At 42.3% G+C, this 20,912-nt stretch overlaps 1 protein-coding gene across 1 annotated transcript; it reads left to right on the forward strand.

Moving 5' to 3' along the window:
• The first annotated feature begins 5,287 nt into the window (after window positions 1-5,287).
• Window positions 5,288-19,522, forward strand: LOC106579632 (adenosine 3'-phospho 5'-phosphosulfate transporter 2). Its single transcript, XM_014159730.2, has 10 exons — window positions 5,288-5,551; window positions 9,054-9,284; window positions 9,948-10,069; window positions 10,471-10,625; window positions 15,423-15,530; window positions 15,815-15,912; window positions 16,265-16,357; window positions 16,515-16,626; window positions 17,169-17,238; window positions 18,840-19,522. Exons 2-10 carry the CDS (start codon window positions 9,066-9,068, stop codon window positions 18,988-18,990), a joined length of 1,128 nt encoding a protein of 375 aa, XP_014015205.1. The 5' UTR covers window positions 5,288-5,551; window positions 9,054-9,065; the 3' UTR covers window positions 18,991-19,522.
• The last annotated feature ends 1,390 nt before the right edge of the window (window positions 19,523-20,912 follow it).

A 20,912-nucleotide genomic window follows, 5' to 3' on the forward strand; every position in this document is an offset into this window, starting at 1 on the left:
AGGACTGAGTTCAGACAGGGCTGGTAACGCTGTGTTGAATTTATGGCTCCCTGATTGCCTTGTTTAATTAAACTCCATATCAATTCATCCTGATCTGATGAATCATCATCCACCTTTTACCACCAAATCCAGGTAACGATCAACAAACACAGTAATTACAATGGTTAATGAAGCCTCTATGATACATACCCTGTGTGAGCTGTGGGTGGTTCAAAAGTGATCTTACAAGAACTAAAAACATCAGACACTCCCAGATCGCTCCCTTATAAGTTATTCTGTTGAACCTGCCCTCACCATTGTAAAGACAAACATCTTGATATCTGGTGCATCACATGCAATTACAGCCACGGTGAGCCACAGGTGTTGAATTCTTCTGGTAAGCCATAAATCATTATATGCATGATTTGTGCACTCAGCCAGGTCTGTAATTTCATTCTCTTCTCTCATTTTCTTTTTCCTGACCACACAATCCATTTAGCTGGTTTATGGGATGGGGAGAGAGACACACACAGAGGCTTTCATGATGATCACATGATGCCCTGTGCGATGGGGGGGGGGGGGGGGGGGGGTTCCTGGCACCTGGAATGGGATACCAGCTAAAAACTACGCCCATGTGTCAGTCCTTTTCAAACTTAAAGTCAGATCCACACTAAAACGAGCCTGACGTCACATACAAGGGTTTGCCTATCGCCAAGGACGCAACAATGACCTCGGGGAAAAGTAAATTAACTTTCCCCGCCACTTTAGCGGCGTTCCTAAATGTGCCAGGCTGAGTGATAATCCCTGGAACACAGATGTGGGACGCAGGTGGAGAAGGGTAATGGGAGGCATCAGGGGGTAATAACATCCCAATATACAGTACCAGTGAAAAGTTTGGACACACCTACTCATTCAAGGGTTTTTCTTTATTTTTACTATTTTCTACATTCTAGAATAATAGCGAAACTATGAAATAACATATATGGAATCATGTAGTAACCAAAGAAAGTGTTAAACAAATGGTGTCCATAATATGGACTTGGTCTTTTACCAAATAGGGCTATCTTCTGTATACCACCCCTATATTGTCACGTCACAACACAGTTGATTGGCTCAAATGCATTAAGAAGGAAAGAAATTCTACAAATTAAGTTAAGGCACACCTGCTAATTGAAATGAATTCCAGGTGATTACCTCATGAAGCTGGTTGAGAGAATGCCAACAGTGTGTAAAGCTGTGATCAAGGCAAAGGGTGAAGAATGTCAAATATAAAATATATTTGGATTTGTTTAATACTTTTTTGGTTACTACATGATTCCATATGTGTTATTTCATAGTTATGATGTCTTCACTATTATTCTACAATGTAGAAAATAGTAAAAATAAAGAAAAACCCTTGAATGAGTAGGTGTGTCCAAACTTCTGAGTGGTACTGTTTGTTAAATATATCATATGCTATATAGTACGTTATTAAATATATTAGGGATGACATAGCTCAGAATTTAGGTTAATTCCTAAAACTTTAATTGTAATAGTTAACTCCATAACACACATGACAGAATTATGGGAGAATTAAAAGCAAATGTAGGCCAAAAATCTGAGTAGTGTGTTTTAGGCATTTGTCAGAGGGCGCAAAGTGTTGCATATCCCTAGAATTGTAAACACATTAGGCCTTGTATTATTCTGTCCTTGAGTGTACAATGTACAAAGACAAAAATTGCAATAATCCCCATTTTGATTGACATTTCATATCTCTGGCAATATTCAAAATAATTAAAAACTGAAATCTTGAAAGGTAATAGCTTCTCAAATCCATTAAGTAGTTAAAGGTTATGTGAAAAACAGTATTCTTGCTCAAAGCAAAACTCTTAATTAAATGACACTACATAATTTGTTTCCCAATCCCTTTCCTATATATGCATGGCTCAGGTTAAATTAATGCGCACTGAAACATGCATGTCATTTACAGACGCTTTGAGAAGACAACAAACACATTTTTTTTCTGTCTCTATGTATTAGAAGGAACGCGTATTTTCAGATTGGATAAGCAGACACCATTCCTGACAAAATTGTTTGTTTAATTACTTTTCTTTTTCTTCTCTTTTGGTCCGATTTGCAAAGAGGTATGCTTCCCCCTCCTGGCTGCACACGAAAAAGAAAACAAAAGCTTCCTTTTCCTTCTGGAGTTTGAGTGTGTAGTAGTTTACTAGGTTCTCTTCTCTCATTGGTTTACTCATTTTAATACTGTATATTTAATGTTACCTTTTGAGGTAAAGCCTATATAGTGAGGAATTCATGTTGCCAACCTGTTGCCTAAGGGGCATGGGAAGCAGTCTCAAGGTATTTCACATAAATCCAAAGAGATGTTCAAATAGTTTAGCTCTTAGTAAGAAATATAATCAGTTAATAGGTTACGCTACATCAACTGTCAAATTCAGATAATTGATATGCATTGCCTGGACTTTCTTTGGTCATACTGTAGTCAGCACATACTGTAGTCAGCACATACTGTGGTCATACTGTAATCACCACGTAGTGTAGTCATACTGAAGTCAACACATACTATAGTCAACACATACTATAGTCAATACTTGTTCTCTTCACGAAAATCCTAAGGAACACATTCACTTGAATACACAGGAAGACGGTTTGAAAGCCCTTTTAATTGCTTAGTAGATCTTACAATACATTCCTTTTACCAAAACAGGACATAGGAGGTACATTCCGAGAAGCATCCGCAACCCCACCAATATTGTCACAGTACTTTTCTAAGGTCACTCTCAGAGAGGCCCCCCCCCCACAAAATACACAAAAAAATGTGAGACCAGCAAGCCTAGCACATCAAAGAAAATAACATGAGAGAGGATATGAGTGCTTTGAGAAGTAATATAGCGGAGATACCATCTGTTTTCTATAGCATGCAAGAGGCTTCAGACTAGCCCACGGAAGAGTCAACAGAGAAGGCCCTTTAGCCTGTGCTAAAAACAAACACAAATGGGTTTTTAAGAAACCCTCAATGTTAAATAGGATTGGGTGACATTATAGCGTTCCTCGATCCTTTTGGAAAGGTCCATTCCCCCTTGTTCGCAAAAGATAAGGGATTTTATGACAAAATACATTTAGGGATTGTTTTTGATAAGACAAGCGCCAGTGTCATTTTCTTCTCGAATTTTCCATTTTGAAGGTGGAACTTTGAGTTGAAGGTTGTGTGTAAGGTTGTGTGTAAGGATATATGGGTCAATTTTCTTTTTAATCTCAGGAAAGTGTGTTGTGGGAAAAACATAAGTCATCAAGGAAGGGTGCTGGGAAACTCTCAGACTGCACGGGGCCATCCCTTCTACTAGGTTTTGAAATACACATCTAAACAAATTTTTTGAATACTGTAAAACCACCCACTCAATGGATATTTCTGTTTCAGTCATCCTTGCAAGGTAACTTTTGATTGCTTTAACTGTGCTTCACAACAGTTTAGTCCAATGTCCGAATTACTAAAACTATACATTTTCCATTTTTGTTTAGCCACTTCACTTAGTAGTCCTCACAACCAGTCTCATTTGAAAAGGCAATTAAGCTTCATGCCGTTTCTGTACTTTGTCTTTTCTATCAAGAACATATAGGTCATGGACCCATGCGAACCTCCAAAATATTTAATGGCCTCAGTGATCAACACTGCAAGGGGCCATATTGAATACAGATTTGACTGGTTCAGAAGTAATTTCCCTTTATTTATGGCAGATCCGTCCGGTGGTCTGGTGCAAAGCCATTACACCACTATGTATCTTTTCGAATAATCAATCAATAATTATTTTATTATTTAATAGGATCTTATAGGGTGGAAATGGGTTTTATATAAATCCATTGTTTTTGATGAATGGGTACACTTGTAAAGTTTGATGGGAAAAGAAAGTGGGCAGCCCCATGCAGACTATACTGTGCAATACTGAATACTTTTTTACAGCCAGGCTGTAAATATGACATTTGTGTCAATTGGAGTGCAGTGTAACAGGAAGGGGACTCATAAATTCAGAGACATTTAATTAACCCCTTGCATTCAGCGCTTAGGCACTTTCTAGGTCTAGGAGGTGACCTGTGAGTGGTGGGTGGTAAGGGACCTGGCGGGAGTGGCCAGCCAGGCAGCACCCAAGTCTCATTCGAAATGAGTTATTAACAGAATTTTTTGAAAAGATGGAAAAATTGTAGCCCAGCTATTTAGTGTCATAAAGCCCCGGCCGAGGCGACACGGGGCCCCCTAGGGACAAAAGGCAATACCATTACAATCAAATCTGAGATGGAAGAGGGATAGAGCTGTCCACTCTGAATTTTTATATTGTCAAAGAGCTAGGAGGAAATAATGCCATCCTAGAGTGAATTAACCTCCTGTGTGGATGGAGAGAGAGGCCCAGGTTGGCTTGGGCGGCTGGGAAAGAAAGGGAGGAGGGATGGGGGAGGGTGGAGAGATGCAGTAAGGGAGGGAGGGAGGGAGGGAGGGAGGGAGGGAGGGAGGGAGGGAGGGAGGGAGGAGGGATGGAGAGAGGGCAGAGGGATACAGTATAGCTTGGGGTGAGGAGAGGTAAGGGAAAGAGGGAATCATTCCGTAAGCTGTAAAGCCCTTGAGGAGTGTCAACATCAAACACAGGACAGGATTGGTCCTTCTTGGTCAGACAAGGGATATGTCAAAGTTTTACCTCTCTGGTATTGCTTCTGTAATTGAATCTTCTGTAATTGAATCTAAAAAACAGCAAAAGGTTAATTTAGTAGGAAAGGATAAAATCATTAAATTCATGTTCTATCTGGCCTTCTTGTCAATTATGTCCAGTGAGCTCATAATTCACCATTTGTTGAATTGCAAAAAACAAATCAAGAAGTAAACATACAACAAGAATGGAATGAATAATATAAATAGGCATCTTTTCACTCAGCCCCCTTCTAAGGCAGTCTGGTTGGACAGGTTCTTCTGTTTGCAGATTTAATTACAGCATTTGTTTCCAGACACGAAAGATGACCATTGTGTGCACAAAATAATGAAATAAGAAGTTATGGATCCTCTGGCACTGGACAAGGTAGGACCAAACTTATCAATAGTCAAGACTATAATGTTTGATGTGAACAAAAATAAAACATGTTTTTTCTGTTTTGCACGGACTGATTAGACTACGAATGTAGTTTCTCTATGCCTCTGCATTTCACTTCTCACCTGCTCTGGTGTATTTTTATTTTTTTATTTAAGCCGTATTTTACCAGGTAAATTGCTGAGAACACCTTATTTATAGCGACAACTTTGGAAATAGTTACCCTCCACCAATGGGAAACGAGGTCATAGTTCGAGGCGAGTCAGAGTTTAAGTTGTTGGCTGTTGCCAGGAGACAACAGTACGCACGTGAGCTACAGGTCTTTTCGCCTAAAAATGACTAAAATGTTAATAATATAGCCGCACATTAGCATTATGAAATGGACCTGCCACGTTTGGAAACATGCTAATGATCCGACTCGATTGAACAACGGCACCATACATATTTCAAACCCGGAAGTGTTGTTCAGCTAGCTAGCATGCTAGCTTGTAGCAGCTAGCCAGGTAGATATATTTTTCAGAAAAAGCAACTTTCTAAGCATGCAAAGAAGTTAGCTCATTTTTATTTTGAATTGCGAAATAACAGCACTGCTGGTAATAAGGCAGGTCAGAATGTACGTCATTGTGTTTTGTGGTCGTTTTAGGATTTGCCACACAGCTCACTGCAGTGCTTAGCTAGCTAGCTAAGGACACTAACATTACATGACCAAAGTATGTGGACACCTGCTCGTCGAACATCTCATTCCAAAATAATGGGCATTAATATGGAGTTGATTTCCCCCCCCCCCCCCATTGCTGCTATAACAGCCTCTGCTCATCTGGGAAGGTTTTCTACTAGATGTTGGAACATTGCTGAGGGGACTTGCTTCCATTCAGTCACAAGAGCATTAGTGAGATGGGCGATTAGGCCTGGTTCGCAGTCGGCGTTCCAATTCAACCCAAAGGTGTTCGATGGGGTTGAGGTCAGGGCTCTGTGCAGGCCAGTCAAGTTCTTCCACATTGATCTCGACAAACAATTTCTTTGTGGACCTCGCTTTGTTCATGGGGGCATTGTTGTGCTAAAACAGGAAAGGGCCTTCTCCAAACTGTTGCCACAAAGTTGGAAGCACAGAATCATCTAGAATGTCATTGTATACTGTAGTGTTAAGATTTCCCTTCACTGGAACTAAGCGGCCTGGCCCGAACCATGAAAAACAGCCCCAGACCATTACTCCTCTTCCACAACCTTTACAGTTGGCACTATGCATTGGGGCAGGTAGCGTTCTCCTGGCATCCACCAAACCCAGATTTGTCCGTCGGACTGCCAGATGGTGAAGCGTGATTCATCACTCCAGAGAACATGTTTCCACTGCTCCAGAGTCAATGGCGATGAGATTTACACCACTCCAGCCGATGCTTGGCATTGCATGGTGAACTTAGGCTTGTGTGCGGCTGCTCGCCCATGGAAACCCATTTCATGATTCTCCCAACAAACAGCTGACGTTGCTTCCAGAGGCAGTTTTGAACTCGGTAGTGAGTGCTGCAACCGAGGACAGATGTGAGCTTGTGTGACCTACCACTTCGCAACTGAGCCGTTGTTGCTCCTAAACATTTTCACTTTTCAATAACGGTACTTACAGTTGACCAGGGCAGAAATTTGACCAATTGACTTGTTGGAATGGTGGCGTCCTATGACAGTGCCACGTTGAAAGTCACTCATCAGTAAGGCCATTCTACTGCCAATGTTTGTCTATGGAGATTGCTTCTTCTTCTATGAGGTTTAACGGCGGTTGGCATCCAATTTGTTGTATTACCGCCACCTACTAGACTGGAGTACAACTCCCTTATACTTTACTTGAAAAAGAAAAATGTACTAAATAAATACCATACCATCTAACACTATACTCACTAATTTCAAAATTATATGAAATAAATGAACACCCCCCTACTCCACTAATTCCATGTATTTATTCCTACCTCATGCCATCACCCTGAAAAGATGGGACATCACCACTTAACACATCCTGTAACTCTTCTGCTGTCAAGTCTCGCCCACCCAAATACCTTTCTGCAGCTGCCACCATAACCTCAATTTTCTGAGACTTCCGATCCCTGCAGTACAATTAACCATGGCTATAAATGCTAAAAATCACTTTTTAGCATATCCCTCTGTACTGGTACATCTCTACTACTCTCACCACTCCTCCCCTTTAACCCATCTCCTCTACTTTCTTCACTGCCTCAGCATATGGCAACCTCTGCTCTACTCTAACCCTGGAAACCTCAACCTGCCTTTCTCGCACAGGACATTTCTGATCCCCAGCTCCATGGGCACCCCTACAATTAACACATTCCACTACTTTCCCCAGTACTACACTTTTCTTTGTGTCGTGCCCTTCTGCACATTTCTCACACCTTGGAACCTCCTTCCTACACACTGCTGCCACATGCCCATAAGCTTGACACCTGTAACATCTTAATGTATTCGGCACATACGCTCGTACAGGATAACTTATATATCCTAACTTAACTTTGTCAGGCAAAGACTCAACTTCAAAACTCAGAAGAACAGACAATGACTCTTCTGTTTCTCCACTCTAGCCACCCTGTCTGCATCGCATCAAACGACGAGCATCACATACACCGGGAATCTTTCCCCTCAGCTAGTCAACGTTTATATCTACTGCTACCCCAGTTATCACTCCTTTCATTGGTGCCATTTTCTTGAGAATTAACTATTCACTTTTCTTGCACCCATTCATTTGACTTTGAGCTCATTCTTCCTCTGCATAACAGAAACACAAACAATTATCACTAGACCTCCTCTAGTTACCCTCACCGATTCCACATGACCCAACTCTTTTTTTCACCCACCGTGAAACCACAAATGGATCAGAAAAAAGGCAAGAGTCCACTTTCTCCATAAACTTCACTCCTACTGTCACAGACTCTTCTTCATCCTGATCCTCGGTGCATACCTCGGTCTCCGATGACTTTACCGCACCTACCACCTCCGATACTTCACCCTCATTCACTTCCATTTCTCCTCTTGTCTTTAGCTCCCTCTGCTTACACTTTCTACCATTCTTTGACAAACCATCTCCCTTTTTCCCACCATTTTTATCTGACTCAAGATCACCCTCTTCTTCCATCACTCTCTTAGACCTCTTCTCCCTCTCTTTTTCCCTCCATTCCTTCTCCGTTTTCCAAGTACACGTCTCCTTATGATAATACTGCCGCTTCATCCCTGACACCCATTTTGTACTTGCTTTCTCTAGGGACTCCATTTTCCCCTTCCGGAGTTCTGCTCATGTCCCCAATAACGTGCCTACAACAACACAACTGGGCCTTCCGACCTTCCAATACAATTCATACCAGTCCGCTTCCTCATCTGACTCCAGCCCCACTCTGTCTCATATCATTGTCCTTTGGAGATTGCATAGCTGTGTGGTTGATTTTATACACCTGTCAGCAACGGGTGTGGCTGAAATAGCCGAATTCACTCATTTGAAGGGGTGTCCACATACTTTTGGTGATGTATTGTAGCTAGTTTACTAGCTTATTAGCTAGCAATTAATCATTGGCGTACTCAATCATATAGCTAGCTAGCTGGCTTAGTAGTGCTGCACATCTGGAATAGTCAAATCCAGAGACTCCCACATAAATCAGATCAATGATAATTGCACTGTTGCTGTCCTTGATTGTTACAGGTAAGTTCTCTAGCTAGCTAGCTATGCCAGTTCTGAATTGGCCAATGTGTGTCAGTGATTCCTAATACGGTGTTCCCTACTATCTAAGCATGCGAGTACACAGACAACTTCTTCATCTTCCCACACTCAATTTAAACCATAACATTTAAATTAATAGCCTGGTGATTATTTGCTGAAATGTGTGCTGTTGCCCAGCTATTAAAAGGGACAGGCAGCTATTTGAGACTGTGTTTAATTTAAGTTTTACGGTAGTCTGACAGTCGCATCTTTCGCAACATAAGTAATGAAACTACCTTGTTCCTGTCTTTGATCTCCAGCCCCCAGACACCATGAGTGACAAATTCGGCCCGATGAACTACAACAACGCCCGGAAGCATCTGTCTATCTCCATTCCGTCGTCCAGTGAGGTCACGATGTCTCCGCACATCAAGTCTGTGGAGGAGCTGAGAGTGCTGGGCATCAACCTGAGCAGCTTCAACACAGCTACCCAGTTCGGCATCTGCATTGCGGGCATCTTCCTCTTTCACCTCCTCTATGGGTACTTACAGGTAAGCTGAGGTGTATTCACTAGGAACCAAGCAGAAGCAAACGGCGAGGGACCAGGGACCTACCTGAAACTCTAGTTTTCGTTGAAAACATTTTCCGTTGAGATTGTTTTTGCAACAGTGTGCACGAGTGATTACACCCCAGCCTGACCCTGACTAATTTGTTTGTGGCGGGTGTCCGCTAAGCTATGAGCCAGAGGCTCTGTTCCAATATCCACACTTTTTTGAAGAAATGTGTTTTAGGTAGTGGTATATTGCAAGAGCATGATCACTTTGCCACATTCTTCACTCTAGCCTGAATGGTCACGTGTACTCTTAATCTCAACCTGGTACAGTCATAAGAATATGGGTTTAGCTTCTAGGTTCCTTCCTTCTAGGGAGTTTCGTGGAAACTGTCCTCTCGCTTCTGCTGTGCTTGTTCCCCGGTGGAGGCCGGGTGTCTGTAAAGCCCTTAGTTACAGCTGCTCATGTAAAAAGGCTTTATAAAAATATATTTGATTAATCGATCGATTCACCTGTACGATTGGTTGTTGCCACATGCAAAGTAGGGAAACTTTATCGCCAAGCTTCTCTAAGGATTCTATGAAAATACACAGGAAAAGTAGTGATTTACCTCACAGTAGGCCTGAAAAGAGACTAGCACAATTTGTTTGTCTGTTTTTTCAGGAGCTAATATTTTCCATGGAGGGTTTCAAGCCCTTTGGATGGTACCTCACCCTTGTACAGTTTGGGTTCTACTCCCTGTTTGGACTGGTGGAATTGCAGCTCACACAGGACAAACGGAGAAGGTAAACAAGGAAATGCAAGAGAATTGAGTTCCATTAAGCCTCTGCGCTTCAGCAAACAAAAGTAGGACGGTGTTCACCAACAAAGACGGGAATCCAAAAGTAGGACTTTCCCCGAGAATAACGTCCATAAACAGACTAGCCTATTTCATGGTTAATGGCGTTTGAGCACTATAAAAACAGATTTACTTAATCACTTAATCATAGAATGATGATCAGTCTCTATCCCGTTAACTATACATATTATGTTAATTAGCTATGTGCCTTGTAACGCCAAAGAATATGACCTGTGATCGCTCACAAGACCTCTCTATATCAACAACACTTAATTTTGTATTGCTAGAAAAAGTTTTGTTTTTGTTGTTGTCATCCCATAAGGCTAATTGCTCCTTTTCTCTTTGCAGAATACCAGGGAAGACGTACATGATCATAGCATTTCTAACGGTGGGGACCATGGGCCTATCAAACACCTCACTGGGTTACTTGAATTATCCTACACAGGTCATCTTCAAGTGCTGCAAACTCATTCCTGTCATGATAGGAGGGATATTCATTCAAGGTAAGTGGATCTCTGTTTGTATGAGAGTACATATTCACAAAGAGTCTCAGAATAGGAGTGTTGATATAGGACCAGTTTAGCCTTTTAGATCATAATGAATAAGATGATGTGGACGGGGGGGGATCTAATCCTAGACTAGCACTCCTACACTGAGAGGCTTTATGAATACGGGCCCTGACTTTGACATGAAGATGCTGCCTGGAAATATTTGTCCTTTTGCTTGACTGTGATAATGAACTTAACTCTAGAGGAAAAAACAGAAGAGGCATAATGGTCAATCATAAAATATGCACTGTCTAGAAACCTATACGTCTTACCTCACACTATCTAGAAACCTATACGTCTTACCTCACACTGTCTAGAAACCTATACGTCTTACCTCACACTATCTAGAAACCTATACGTCTTACCTCACACTGTCTAGAAACCTATACGTCTTACCTCACACTATCTAGAAACCTATACGTCTTACCTCACACTGTCTAGAAACCTATACGTCTTACCTCACACTATCTAGAAACCTATACGTCTTACCTCACACTGTCTAGAAACCTATACGTCTTACCTCACACTATCTAGAAACCTATACGTCTTACCTTACACTGTCTAGAAACCTATACGTCTTACCTCACACTATCTAGAAACCTATACGTCTTACCTCACACTGTCTAGAAACCTATACGTCTTACCTCACACTATCTAGAAACCTATACGTCTTACCTCACACTGTCTAGAAACCTATACGTCTTACCTCACACTGTCTAGAAACCTATACGTCTTACCTCACACTGTCTAGAAACCTATACGTGTCTTACCTCACACTGTCTATAAAGCTATACGTGTCTTACCTCACACTGTCTAGAAACCTATACGTCTTACCTCACACTGTCTAGAAAGCTATACGTCTTACCTCACACTCTCTAGAAACCTATACGTCTTACCTCACACTGTCTAGAAACCTATACGTCTTACCTCACACTGTCTAGAAACCTATACGTCTTACCTCACACTATCTATAAAGCTATACGTGTCTTACCTCACACTGTCTAGAAACCTATACGTCTTACCTCACACTATCTATAAAGCTATACGTGTCTTACCTCACACTGTCTAGAAACCTATACGTCTTACCTCACACTATCTATAAAGCTATACGTGTCTTACCTCACACTGTCTAGAAACCTATACGTCTTACCTCACACTATCTATAAAGCTATACGTGTCTTACCTCACACTATCTATAAAGCTATACGTGTCTTACCTCACACTATCTATAAAGCTATACGTGTCTTACCTCACACTATCTATAAAGCTATACGCGTCTTACCTCACACTGTCTAGAAACCTATACGCGTCTTACCTCACACTGTCTATAAAGCTATACGCGTCTTACCTCACACTGTCTATAAAGCTATACGCGTCTTACCTCACACTGTCTATAAAGCTATACGTGTCTTACCTCACACTGTCTATAAAGCTATACGTGTCTTACCTCACACTGTCTATAAAGCTATACGCGTCTTACCTCACACTGTCTAGAAACCTATACGCGTCTTACCTCACACTAGTTACGCCCTCACCTCCAAGCAATGACCACTGTTCAACTTTTATTTTGGAGTTCCATCCGTACTTTTTTGGGGGGTTGTTTGTGAGTGTGGAGTTTGAGGAGGCCTAGTTCTTGGTATTCTGCCTTTCATCTCCAAGACACTGTCTTCATAAAGGTTCCACGTCCTAGCGATCAGAGGCTTGTTTTTTTGCTTTCCTTTCTCTCCCTCCCTGCATTGGCGATGCGGTCCACGGGTCCCCCAGGGGGGCTAGTTGGAAGCTCTACTGCATTCGCACAGGATGCGAACGAGATCTGATGTGAACCCTTCAAAGGGGAGCACAGGGGGAATCAAAGCACGCCAGACCAACCTGCTGCGTCACCTTGTCACCCCCAAGGCATCTATCGGCCTGTTTGGGAAGACTTCAGTCTCCTCTTCCTTCCTTTTTTCATGTGTTCAACACAAACCAACCTCAACCCTCTCTCTTCTCCTGTTTGGATTTGATTGAGTTGAAAGGTTTTTATATATAATTTTGCATGGCTGAACTTGTTCAAAGGGCCACGTGCACCTACCAACCTTTCACATTCAGATTGAGTGTTTAATAGTCACATGTACAGGGTTGCAGGGGAGATTGTAGGGTACAGTGTTTAATAGTCACATGTACAGGGTTGCAGGGGAGATTGTAGGGTACAGTGTTTAATAGTCACATGTACAGGGTTGCAGGGGAGATTGTAGGGTACAGTGTTTAATAGTCACATGTACAGGGTTGCAGGGGAGATTGTAGGGTACAGTGTTTAATAGTCACATGTACAGGGTTGCAGGGGAGATTGTAGGGTACAGTGTTTAATAGTCACATGTACAGGGTTGCAGGGGAGATTGTAGGGTACAGTGTTTAATAGTCACATGTACAGGGTTGCAGGGGAGATTGTAGGGTACAGTGTTTAATAGTTACATGTACAGGGTTGCAGGGGAGATTGTAGGGTACAGTGTTTAATAGTTACATGTACAGGGTTGCAGGGGAGATTGTAGGGTACAGTGTTTAATAGTTACATGTACAGGGTTGCAGGTGTGATTGCAGGGTACAGTGGAAATCTTAGGCACTGAGCTCCAACATGCAGGACTAAGGGAAATGAAATCATGAAAATGGTAATAAAAACAACAACAAAGGAAATAGCTCTATATACATAATTACAGTTGAAATCGGAAGTTTACATACACTTAGGTTGGAGTCATTAAAACTCATTTTTCAACCATTCCACAAGTTTCTTGTTATCAAACTATGGTTTTGGCAAGTCCTTTAGGACATCTACTTGTGCATGACACAAATAATTCTTCCAACAATTGTTTACAGACAGATTATTTAACTTATAATTCACTGTATCACAATTCCAGTGGGTCAGAAGTTTACATACACTAAGTTGACTGTGCATTTAAACACCTTGGAAAATTCCAGAAAATGATGTCATGGCTTTAGAAACTTCTGATAGGCTAATTGACATCATTTGAGTCAATTGGAGGTGTACCTGTGGATGTATTTCAAGGCCTACCTTCAAACTCAGTGCTTCTTTGCTTGACATCATGGGAAAATCAAAAGAAATTAGCCAAGACCTCAGAAAAAAATGTTGTAGACCTCCACAAGTCTGGTTCATCCTTGGGTGCAATTTCCAAATGCCTGAAGGTACCACCTTCATCTGTACAAACAATAGTATACAAGTATAAACACCATGGGACCACGCAGTCGTCATACTGCTCAGGAAGGAGCCGCGTTCTGTCTCCTAGAGATGAACGTACTTTGGTGCGGAAAGTAAAAATCAATCGCAGAACAACAGCAAAGGACCTTGTGAAGATGCTGGAAGAAACAGGTACAAAAGTATCTATATCCACAGTTAAACGAGTCCTATATCGACATAACCTGAAAGGCCGCTCAGCAAGGAAGAAGCCACTGCTCCAAAACCGCCATAAAAAAGCCAGACTACGGTTTGCAACTGCACATGGGGACAAAGATCGTACTTTTTGGAGAAATGTCCTCTGGTCTGATGAAGCAAAAATATAACTTTTTGGCCATAATGACCATCGTTATGTTTGGAGGAAAAACGGGGAAGCTTGCAAGCCGAATTACACCATCCTAACCTTGAAGCACGGGGGTGGCAGCATCATGTTGTGGGGGTGCTTTGCTGCAGGAGGGACTGGTGCACTTCACAAAATAGATGGCATCATGAGGTAGGAAAATTATGTGGATATATTGAAGCAACAACTCAAGACATCAGTCAGGAAGTTAAAGCTTGGTTGCAAATGAGTCTTCCAAATGGACAATGACCCAAAGCATACTTCTAAAGTTGTGGCAAAATGGCTTAAGGACAACGAAGTCAAGGTATTGGAGTGGCCATCAAAGCCCTGACCTCAATCCTATAGAAAATTTGTGGGCAGAACTGAAAAAGTGTGTGCGAGCAAGGAGGTCTACAAACCTGACTCAGTTACACCAGCTCTGTCAGGAGGAATGGGCCAAAATTCACCCAACTTATTGTGGGAAGCTTGTGGAAGGCTACCCGAAACGTCTGACTCAAGTTAAACAATTTAAAGGCAATGCTACGAAATACTAATTGAGTGTATGTAAACTTCTGACCCATGAAAGAAATTAAAGCTGAAATAAATAATTCTCTCTGCTATTATTCTGACATTTCACATTCTTAAAATAAAGTGGTGGTCCTAACTGACCTAAGACAGGGAATTTTTACTTGGATTAAATGTCAGGAATTGTGAAAAACTGAGTTTAAATGTATTTGGCTAAGGTGTATGTAAACTTCCGACTTCAACAGCCAGTGTGACGTGGGCCTCTCTCAACTCACTCTGATATGAGGCATAGTGACGACTTGTCTGCCAAGTGCTCCTCTCCTATCCGCCACTCAGAATTGCATCTATCTAGCCAGCGCAGTTACGTTTTCCACTTGACCCATGTGGAGGGGTGAGAAGACACAGGCTCCGTCTGTCTCCACCTGTTCTGTTGTTTCCCGTCTTGTCACAAAGGGAAATGCCCTCCGAAATTTCAAAAGTTTAGTTCACCTTTCGTTTCAAAGGTTTTCGTGATTGGATGTCAGTCATGACAGATGTTGGATCAGTTGGAATCATTACACTTAGTGTATTCAATGTTCTATCCAAGTGGAACGTGTCAGTCGAGTAGTCTCCCTGAATTCTAAGTCAGCTGCTCTGGAGAAATTCCCTTGACTCTGTATCCTAACGCCTCTCTGTTTTCTAGGGAAACGGTACAATCTGGCTGATGTATTGGCTGCTCTCTGTATGAGCCTGGGACTCATCTGGTTCACTCTAGCTGACAGTAAAGTCGCACCCAACTTCAATGCAACAGGTAACACGTGAATCTGAATCTGTTTTTTATCTATTGGTAAATCGGCGGAGTGGTTACGACACTGTTTAGCTATGGATCAATCATTTTACCATTCAAATAAGTTTAAGACAAGAACGTGTATCAAAGTAATCAGAATGCTGACATTTATGAGCATGGGCCAAATTAAGCCTAGTACTTGTTACCTGGGCTGGGACTGAAGTACTTTTAAATGTGGAGTTTGAACTCCCTAAAGATAAGTGCTGTTATTGGTTACAGTGGTTAACGTGGTTTGTCTGGAGTTTTAGGTGTCCTCCTCATCTCTTTGGCTCTGTGCGCTGACGCTGCCATTGGGAACGTGCAGGAGAAAGCCATGAAGCTCCACAATGGTTCCAGCTCTGAAATGGTACTGGTATTTTAGTATTTTATTAGGCTCCCCATTAGTTGTTTGCGAAAGCAGGAGCTACTCTTCCTGGGGTCCACACAAAACCAGAAACATGACATAATACAGAACATTAATAGACAGGAACAGCTCAAGGACAAAACAAAAAAAATTTAAAAGCACACGTAGCCTACGTATCAATACATACACATAAACTATCTAGGTCAAATAGGAGAGAGGCGTTGTGCCGTGAGGTACTGAGGACCTGCCTTAAAACCAAGCTGGTATATTTATATTGCAAACCCAATTGAATAAACTGTCCTGAATCACCTGAGAAATGTGTCAGACTTATGTGAGGCATTTGCTTGTGTTAAAGGTTTTATATTCCTATTCCATCGGTTTTGGGTACATATTGACAGGCCTGTTTGGTGTGGGTGGATTGGGACCAGCAGTGGCCTTTTGCTCTCAGGTTAGTAAAACCCTCTCTGTCATGTTTCATTATAATAGTTGAAGCATGCACCGTTTTGTAGTTGTCATTTGTTTGATGACCTCTGTGGATAACGTATGAATTTGGTAAAAGATGTTGATGTGACAATCTATTGAATTATTCTTTTTATTCTTTTCAGCATCCTGTGATGACATACGGTTATGCATTCTTCTTCTCTCTCACGGGATACTTTGGCATTTCATTTGTGCTGGCCTTGATCAAACTCTTCGGAGCCCTGGTCACAGTCACGGGTGAGAAGACCATTCAGGTCTGGGCAAATGCTTTGCTTGCGGAACCGCACAAAATTACTCTTACTCTCTTTTTATGTCTCAAAGTGTTCAATTGAACAGTTCCCATTGTTTCCTATGACTAGTCCATATTTTAATTCAGAATGTTGTGAATTTTTGGACCAATGGAACCTTGAGTTAAAACTCCCCTAAGTAAGCCTATGGCTCCACAGAAAGTCCCCTACTATATGACTTGTGATATCCTTACTAACCCTCCAACTCTACCTCTAAATTATAAAAGCATAAGCTTTTGACATTTCGCAGTGGTAAAAAAGCCACATCAGATTACTGAAATGAAGCTAGATTAGAGTGATCGGAATCTTATTTAAAAGTTCTGGAAACTTCCAGATTAATTTTGACATTAACTGCAAGACAGATGTCAAAGTAATCTCATCCCCAAAGTTAAAGAAATGTCTATTTCCTGGATGTCCATTGGATGTGACAGACTTAGATTCAAGGTTGTGTGGTATTATTTTTCTCACTTTTCTGTTTTCTGTTCATTTCAGTGACGACCGGACGTAAGGCGATGACGATTATCCTATCCTTTATGTTCTTCTCAAAGCCTTTTACTTTTCAGTAAGTCATTTCATCATCAGTCTCTTCTAAACTCAGCAACAAAAAAAACGTCCCTTTTTCAGGACCCTGTCTTTCAATGATAATTCGTAAAAATCTAAATAACTTCACAGATCTTCATTGTAAAGGGTTTAAATACTGTTTCCCATGCTTGTTCAATGAACCATAAACAATTAATAAACATGCACCTGTGGAACGGTCGTTAAGACACTAACAGCTTATAAACGGTAGGCAATTAAGGTCACAGTTATGAAAACTTAAGACACTAAAGACTTAGGACACTAAAGTGGCCTTTCTACTGACTCTGAAAAACACCTAAAGAAAGATGTCCAGGGTCCCTGCTCATCTGCGTGAACGTGCCTTAGGCATGCTGCAAGGAGGCATGAGGACTGCAGATGTGGCCAGGGCAATAAATTGCAATGTCCGTACTGTGAGACGCCTAAGCAGCGCTACAGGGAGACAGGACGGACAGCTGATTTTCCTCGCAGTGGCAGACCACGTGTAACAACACCTGCACAAGATCGGTACATCCGAACATCACACCTGCGGGACAGGTACAGGATGGCAACGACAACTGCCCGAGTTACACCAGGAACGTACAATCCCTCCATCAGTGCTCAGACTGTCTGCAATAGGCTGAGAGAGGCTGGACTGAGGGCTTGTAGGCCTGTTGTAAAGCAGGTCCTCACCAGACATCACCGGCAACAACGTTGCCTATGGGCACAAACCCACCGTTGCTGGACCAGACAGGACTGGCAAAAAGTGCTCTTCACTGACGAGTCGTGGTTTTGCCTCACCAGTGGTGATGGTCGGATTCACGTTTATCGTCGAAGGAATGAGCGTTACACCGAGGCCTGTGCTCTGGAGCGGGATCAATTTGGAGGTGGAGGGTCGGTCATGGTCTGGGGCGGTGTGTCGCAGTATCATCGGACTGAGCTTGTTGTCATTGCAGGCAATCTCAATGCTGTGTGTTACAGGGAAGACATCCTCCTCCCTCATGTGGTACCCTTCCTGCAGGCTCAACCTGACATGACCCTCCAGCATGACAATGCCAACAGCCACACTGCTCGTTCTGTGCGTGATTTCCTGCAAGACAGGAATGTCAGTGTTCTGCCATGGCCAGCGAAGAGCCCGGATCTCAATCCCATTGAGCACGTCTGGGACCTGTTGGATCGGAGGGTGAGGGCTAGGGCCATTCCCCCCAGAAATGTCCAGGAACTTGTAGGTGCCTTGGTGGAAGAGTGGGGTAACATCTCACAGCAAGAACTGTCAAATCTGGTGCAGTCCATGAGGAGGAGATGCACTGCAGTACTTAATGCAGCTGGTGGCCACACCAGATACTGACTGTTACTTTTGATTTTGTTCAGGGACACATTATTCCATTTCTGTTAGTCTGTGGAACTTGTTCAGTTTATGTCTCAGTTGTTGAATCTTGTTATGTTCATACAAATATTTACACATGTTAAGTTTGCTGAAAATAAACGCAGTTGACAGTGAGAGGACGTTTCTTTTTTTGCTGAGTTTATTTTACTTTAGTTCAATTTAGGCTGCTTTCAAGGCTCTGAAAACATTGTAACACACCTCTCCGTTCCATTTCCTCTCAGGTACATATGGAGTGGCCTTTTAGTTCTGTTGGGCATTTTCCTGAATGTTTACAGCAAAAACAAAGACAAGATGAAGCTGCCATCTTTGGCTGACCTCAGGAATATGGTTCTAACAGGGAAGAAAGTCAGGCTGCTATCACAGAACGTGTAGTAAGAGGGACCTGTCGGGATAAACAGACGTTTTCTAACGTTCCTATCTAACATGGACCTCATAGCGGGTGGCCTCCTAATGCATTTGAAGGCCATAGAGCCCCACCCATAAACATTCCCAGGAGGAGAACATGGATACAGTGCACCTACGAGACTCTGAAATGGAAGCTGGCCTCTTAGCTAACCTTAATAGCACAGTTTTGCACTGTAAGTGACTATGACTTTAGGCTGTGCAAGGCGAAGGGGGACGAGACGGTTGAAAGATAAGCTATAGACTTTTATGGAACTGATCATGTCCCGAAATTGAATGTTTATTTTCACCTGCATGTGCCAGAAGACAAAAAAAAAAAGGTTTTACTCAATCATTGTCTATGAAATGTCTTATGGTTTATTTGTCATTTATATCCAATTGTACAAAATAGCGCTCAGCGGCACAGTGAAATCTTGTCATGCTCCATATTTGCGAACATTTATTTTGGTGAAAGGTTAGCTCTTTTTACATTAAAAACAAACTGGGAAGTTTATCCCAAATGTTTTTTTTCATGTGTTTTCATTTATTACTGTGTCAGTAGCTAGCTTGCCAGCCATCTCTTATCCATTGGCTGCAGAGGAGGGAGTTGAACAGCTGCCAAGGAGCTTCTCAGATGTTTACCCATCAGATGGCCCCGGGCTTGTTTTATTAGTCATCCTGGAATAAAATGGCACTAGAATTGAAAACAAACATTGTTCACAGGGTTTGGCGTTAGACCTAATTTGGATGAGTGGAACATCACGTGTGTGTTGGTGTGTCAGGGTGACATTCGGGAGAATGTTAGATTGTCTCCTCTAGGAAATAATGATACAATCAGCACCTGGATTTATATTCAGGCTTGGGGTGGATGGTGATTACTTATCATTTTTGGGGGTTGATAATCCCTTGCTACCTTCAGCAAATCATGTGGTGATATTTTAGATCCAATTGTTTTAATTGACAAACATACATCTTGGTCTCTTCGGTTTCTGCTATCCTCAAAGGGAAAGAGAGAGAAATCTGTGTGTAACCTATGGCGTTAGAATACTTATTGTTTCTACAGATGACAACGCAGTGCACAGGTTGTCATCTGCCAAGAGGTCCAGACCCATCTATCCCCAATTTAGTTCAGCTGGTAGAGTTTTGTCTGTTTTACACCAAAGAGCCTTTGATGTGCTACCACCACTCTGGTGAACAAACAGCTCCACTCTGGGAAAAGACTAGCAGGAAGATTGAGACATTCAACTTGCCCTCCCTAAAGGGTGGACCCTGGTCTACATCTAAAGGGTGGACCCTAGTCTACATCTAAAGGGTGGACCCTAGTCTACATCTAAAGGGTGGACCCTAGTCTACATCTAAAGGGTGGACCCTGGTCTACATCTAAAGGGTGGACCCTAGTCTACATCTAAAGGGTGGACCCTGGTCTACATCTAAAGGGTGGACCCTGGTCTACATCTAAAGGGTGGACCCTAGTCTACATCTAAAGGGTGGACCCTGGTCTACATCTAAAGGGTGGACCCTGGTCTACATCTAAAGGGTGGACCCTGGTCTACATCTAAAGGGTGGACCCTGGTCTACATCTAAAGGGTGGACCCTAGTCTACATCTAAAGGGTGGACCCTGGTCTACATCTAAAGGGTGGACCCTAGTCTACATCTAAAGGGTGGACCCTGGTCTACATCTAAAGGGTGGACCCTAGTCTACATCTAAAGGGTGGACCCTAGTCTACATCTAAAGGGTGGACCCTGGTCTACATCTAAAGGGTGGACCCTAGTCTACATCTAAAGGGTGGACCCTAGTCTACATCTAAAGGGTGGACCCTAGTCTACATCTAAAGGGTGGACCCTGGTCTACATCTAAAGGGTGGACCCTGGTCTACATCTAAAGGGTGGACCCTAGTCTACATCTAAAGGG

The sequence above is a fragment of the Salmo salar genome, chromosome 19, assembly GCF_965601325.2.
Source record: "Salmo salar chromosome 19, fSalSal1, whole genome shotgun sequence".
Taxonomy (NCBI): domain Eukaryota; kingdom Metazoa; phylum Chordata; class Actinopteri; order Salmoniformes; family Salmonidae; genus Salmo; species Salmo salar.

What these genes read in the sequence shown, in the direction of transcription:
- LOC106579632 (XM_014159730.2), top strand. Translation starts at nt 9,066, where the DNA reads ATGAGTGACAAATTCGGCCCGATGAACTACAACAACGCCCGGAAGCAT. An exon ending in CAGTGGCCTTTTGCTCTCAG is followed by an intron (nt 16,358 to 16,514) that starts GTTAGTAAAACC and finishes TATTCTTTTCAG; the next exon opens with CATCCTGTGATGACATACGG. An exon ending in TCAAAGCCTTTTACTTTTCA is followed by an intron (nt 17,239 to 18,839) that starts GTAAGTCATTTC and finishes ATTTCCTCTCAG; the next exon opens with GTACATATGGAGTGGCCTTT.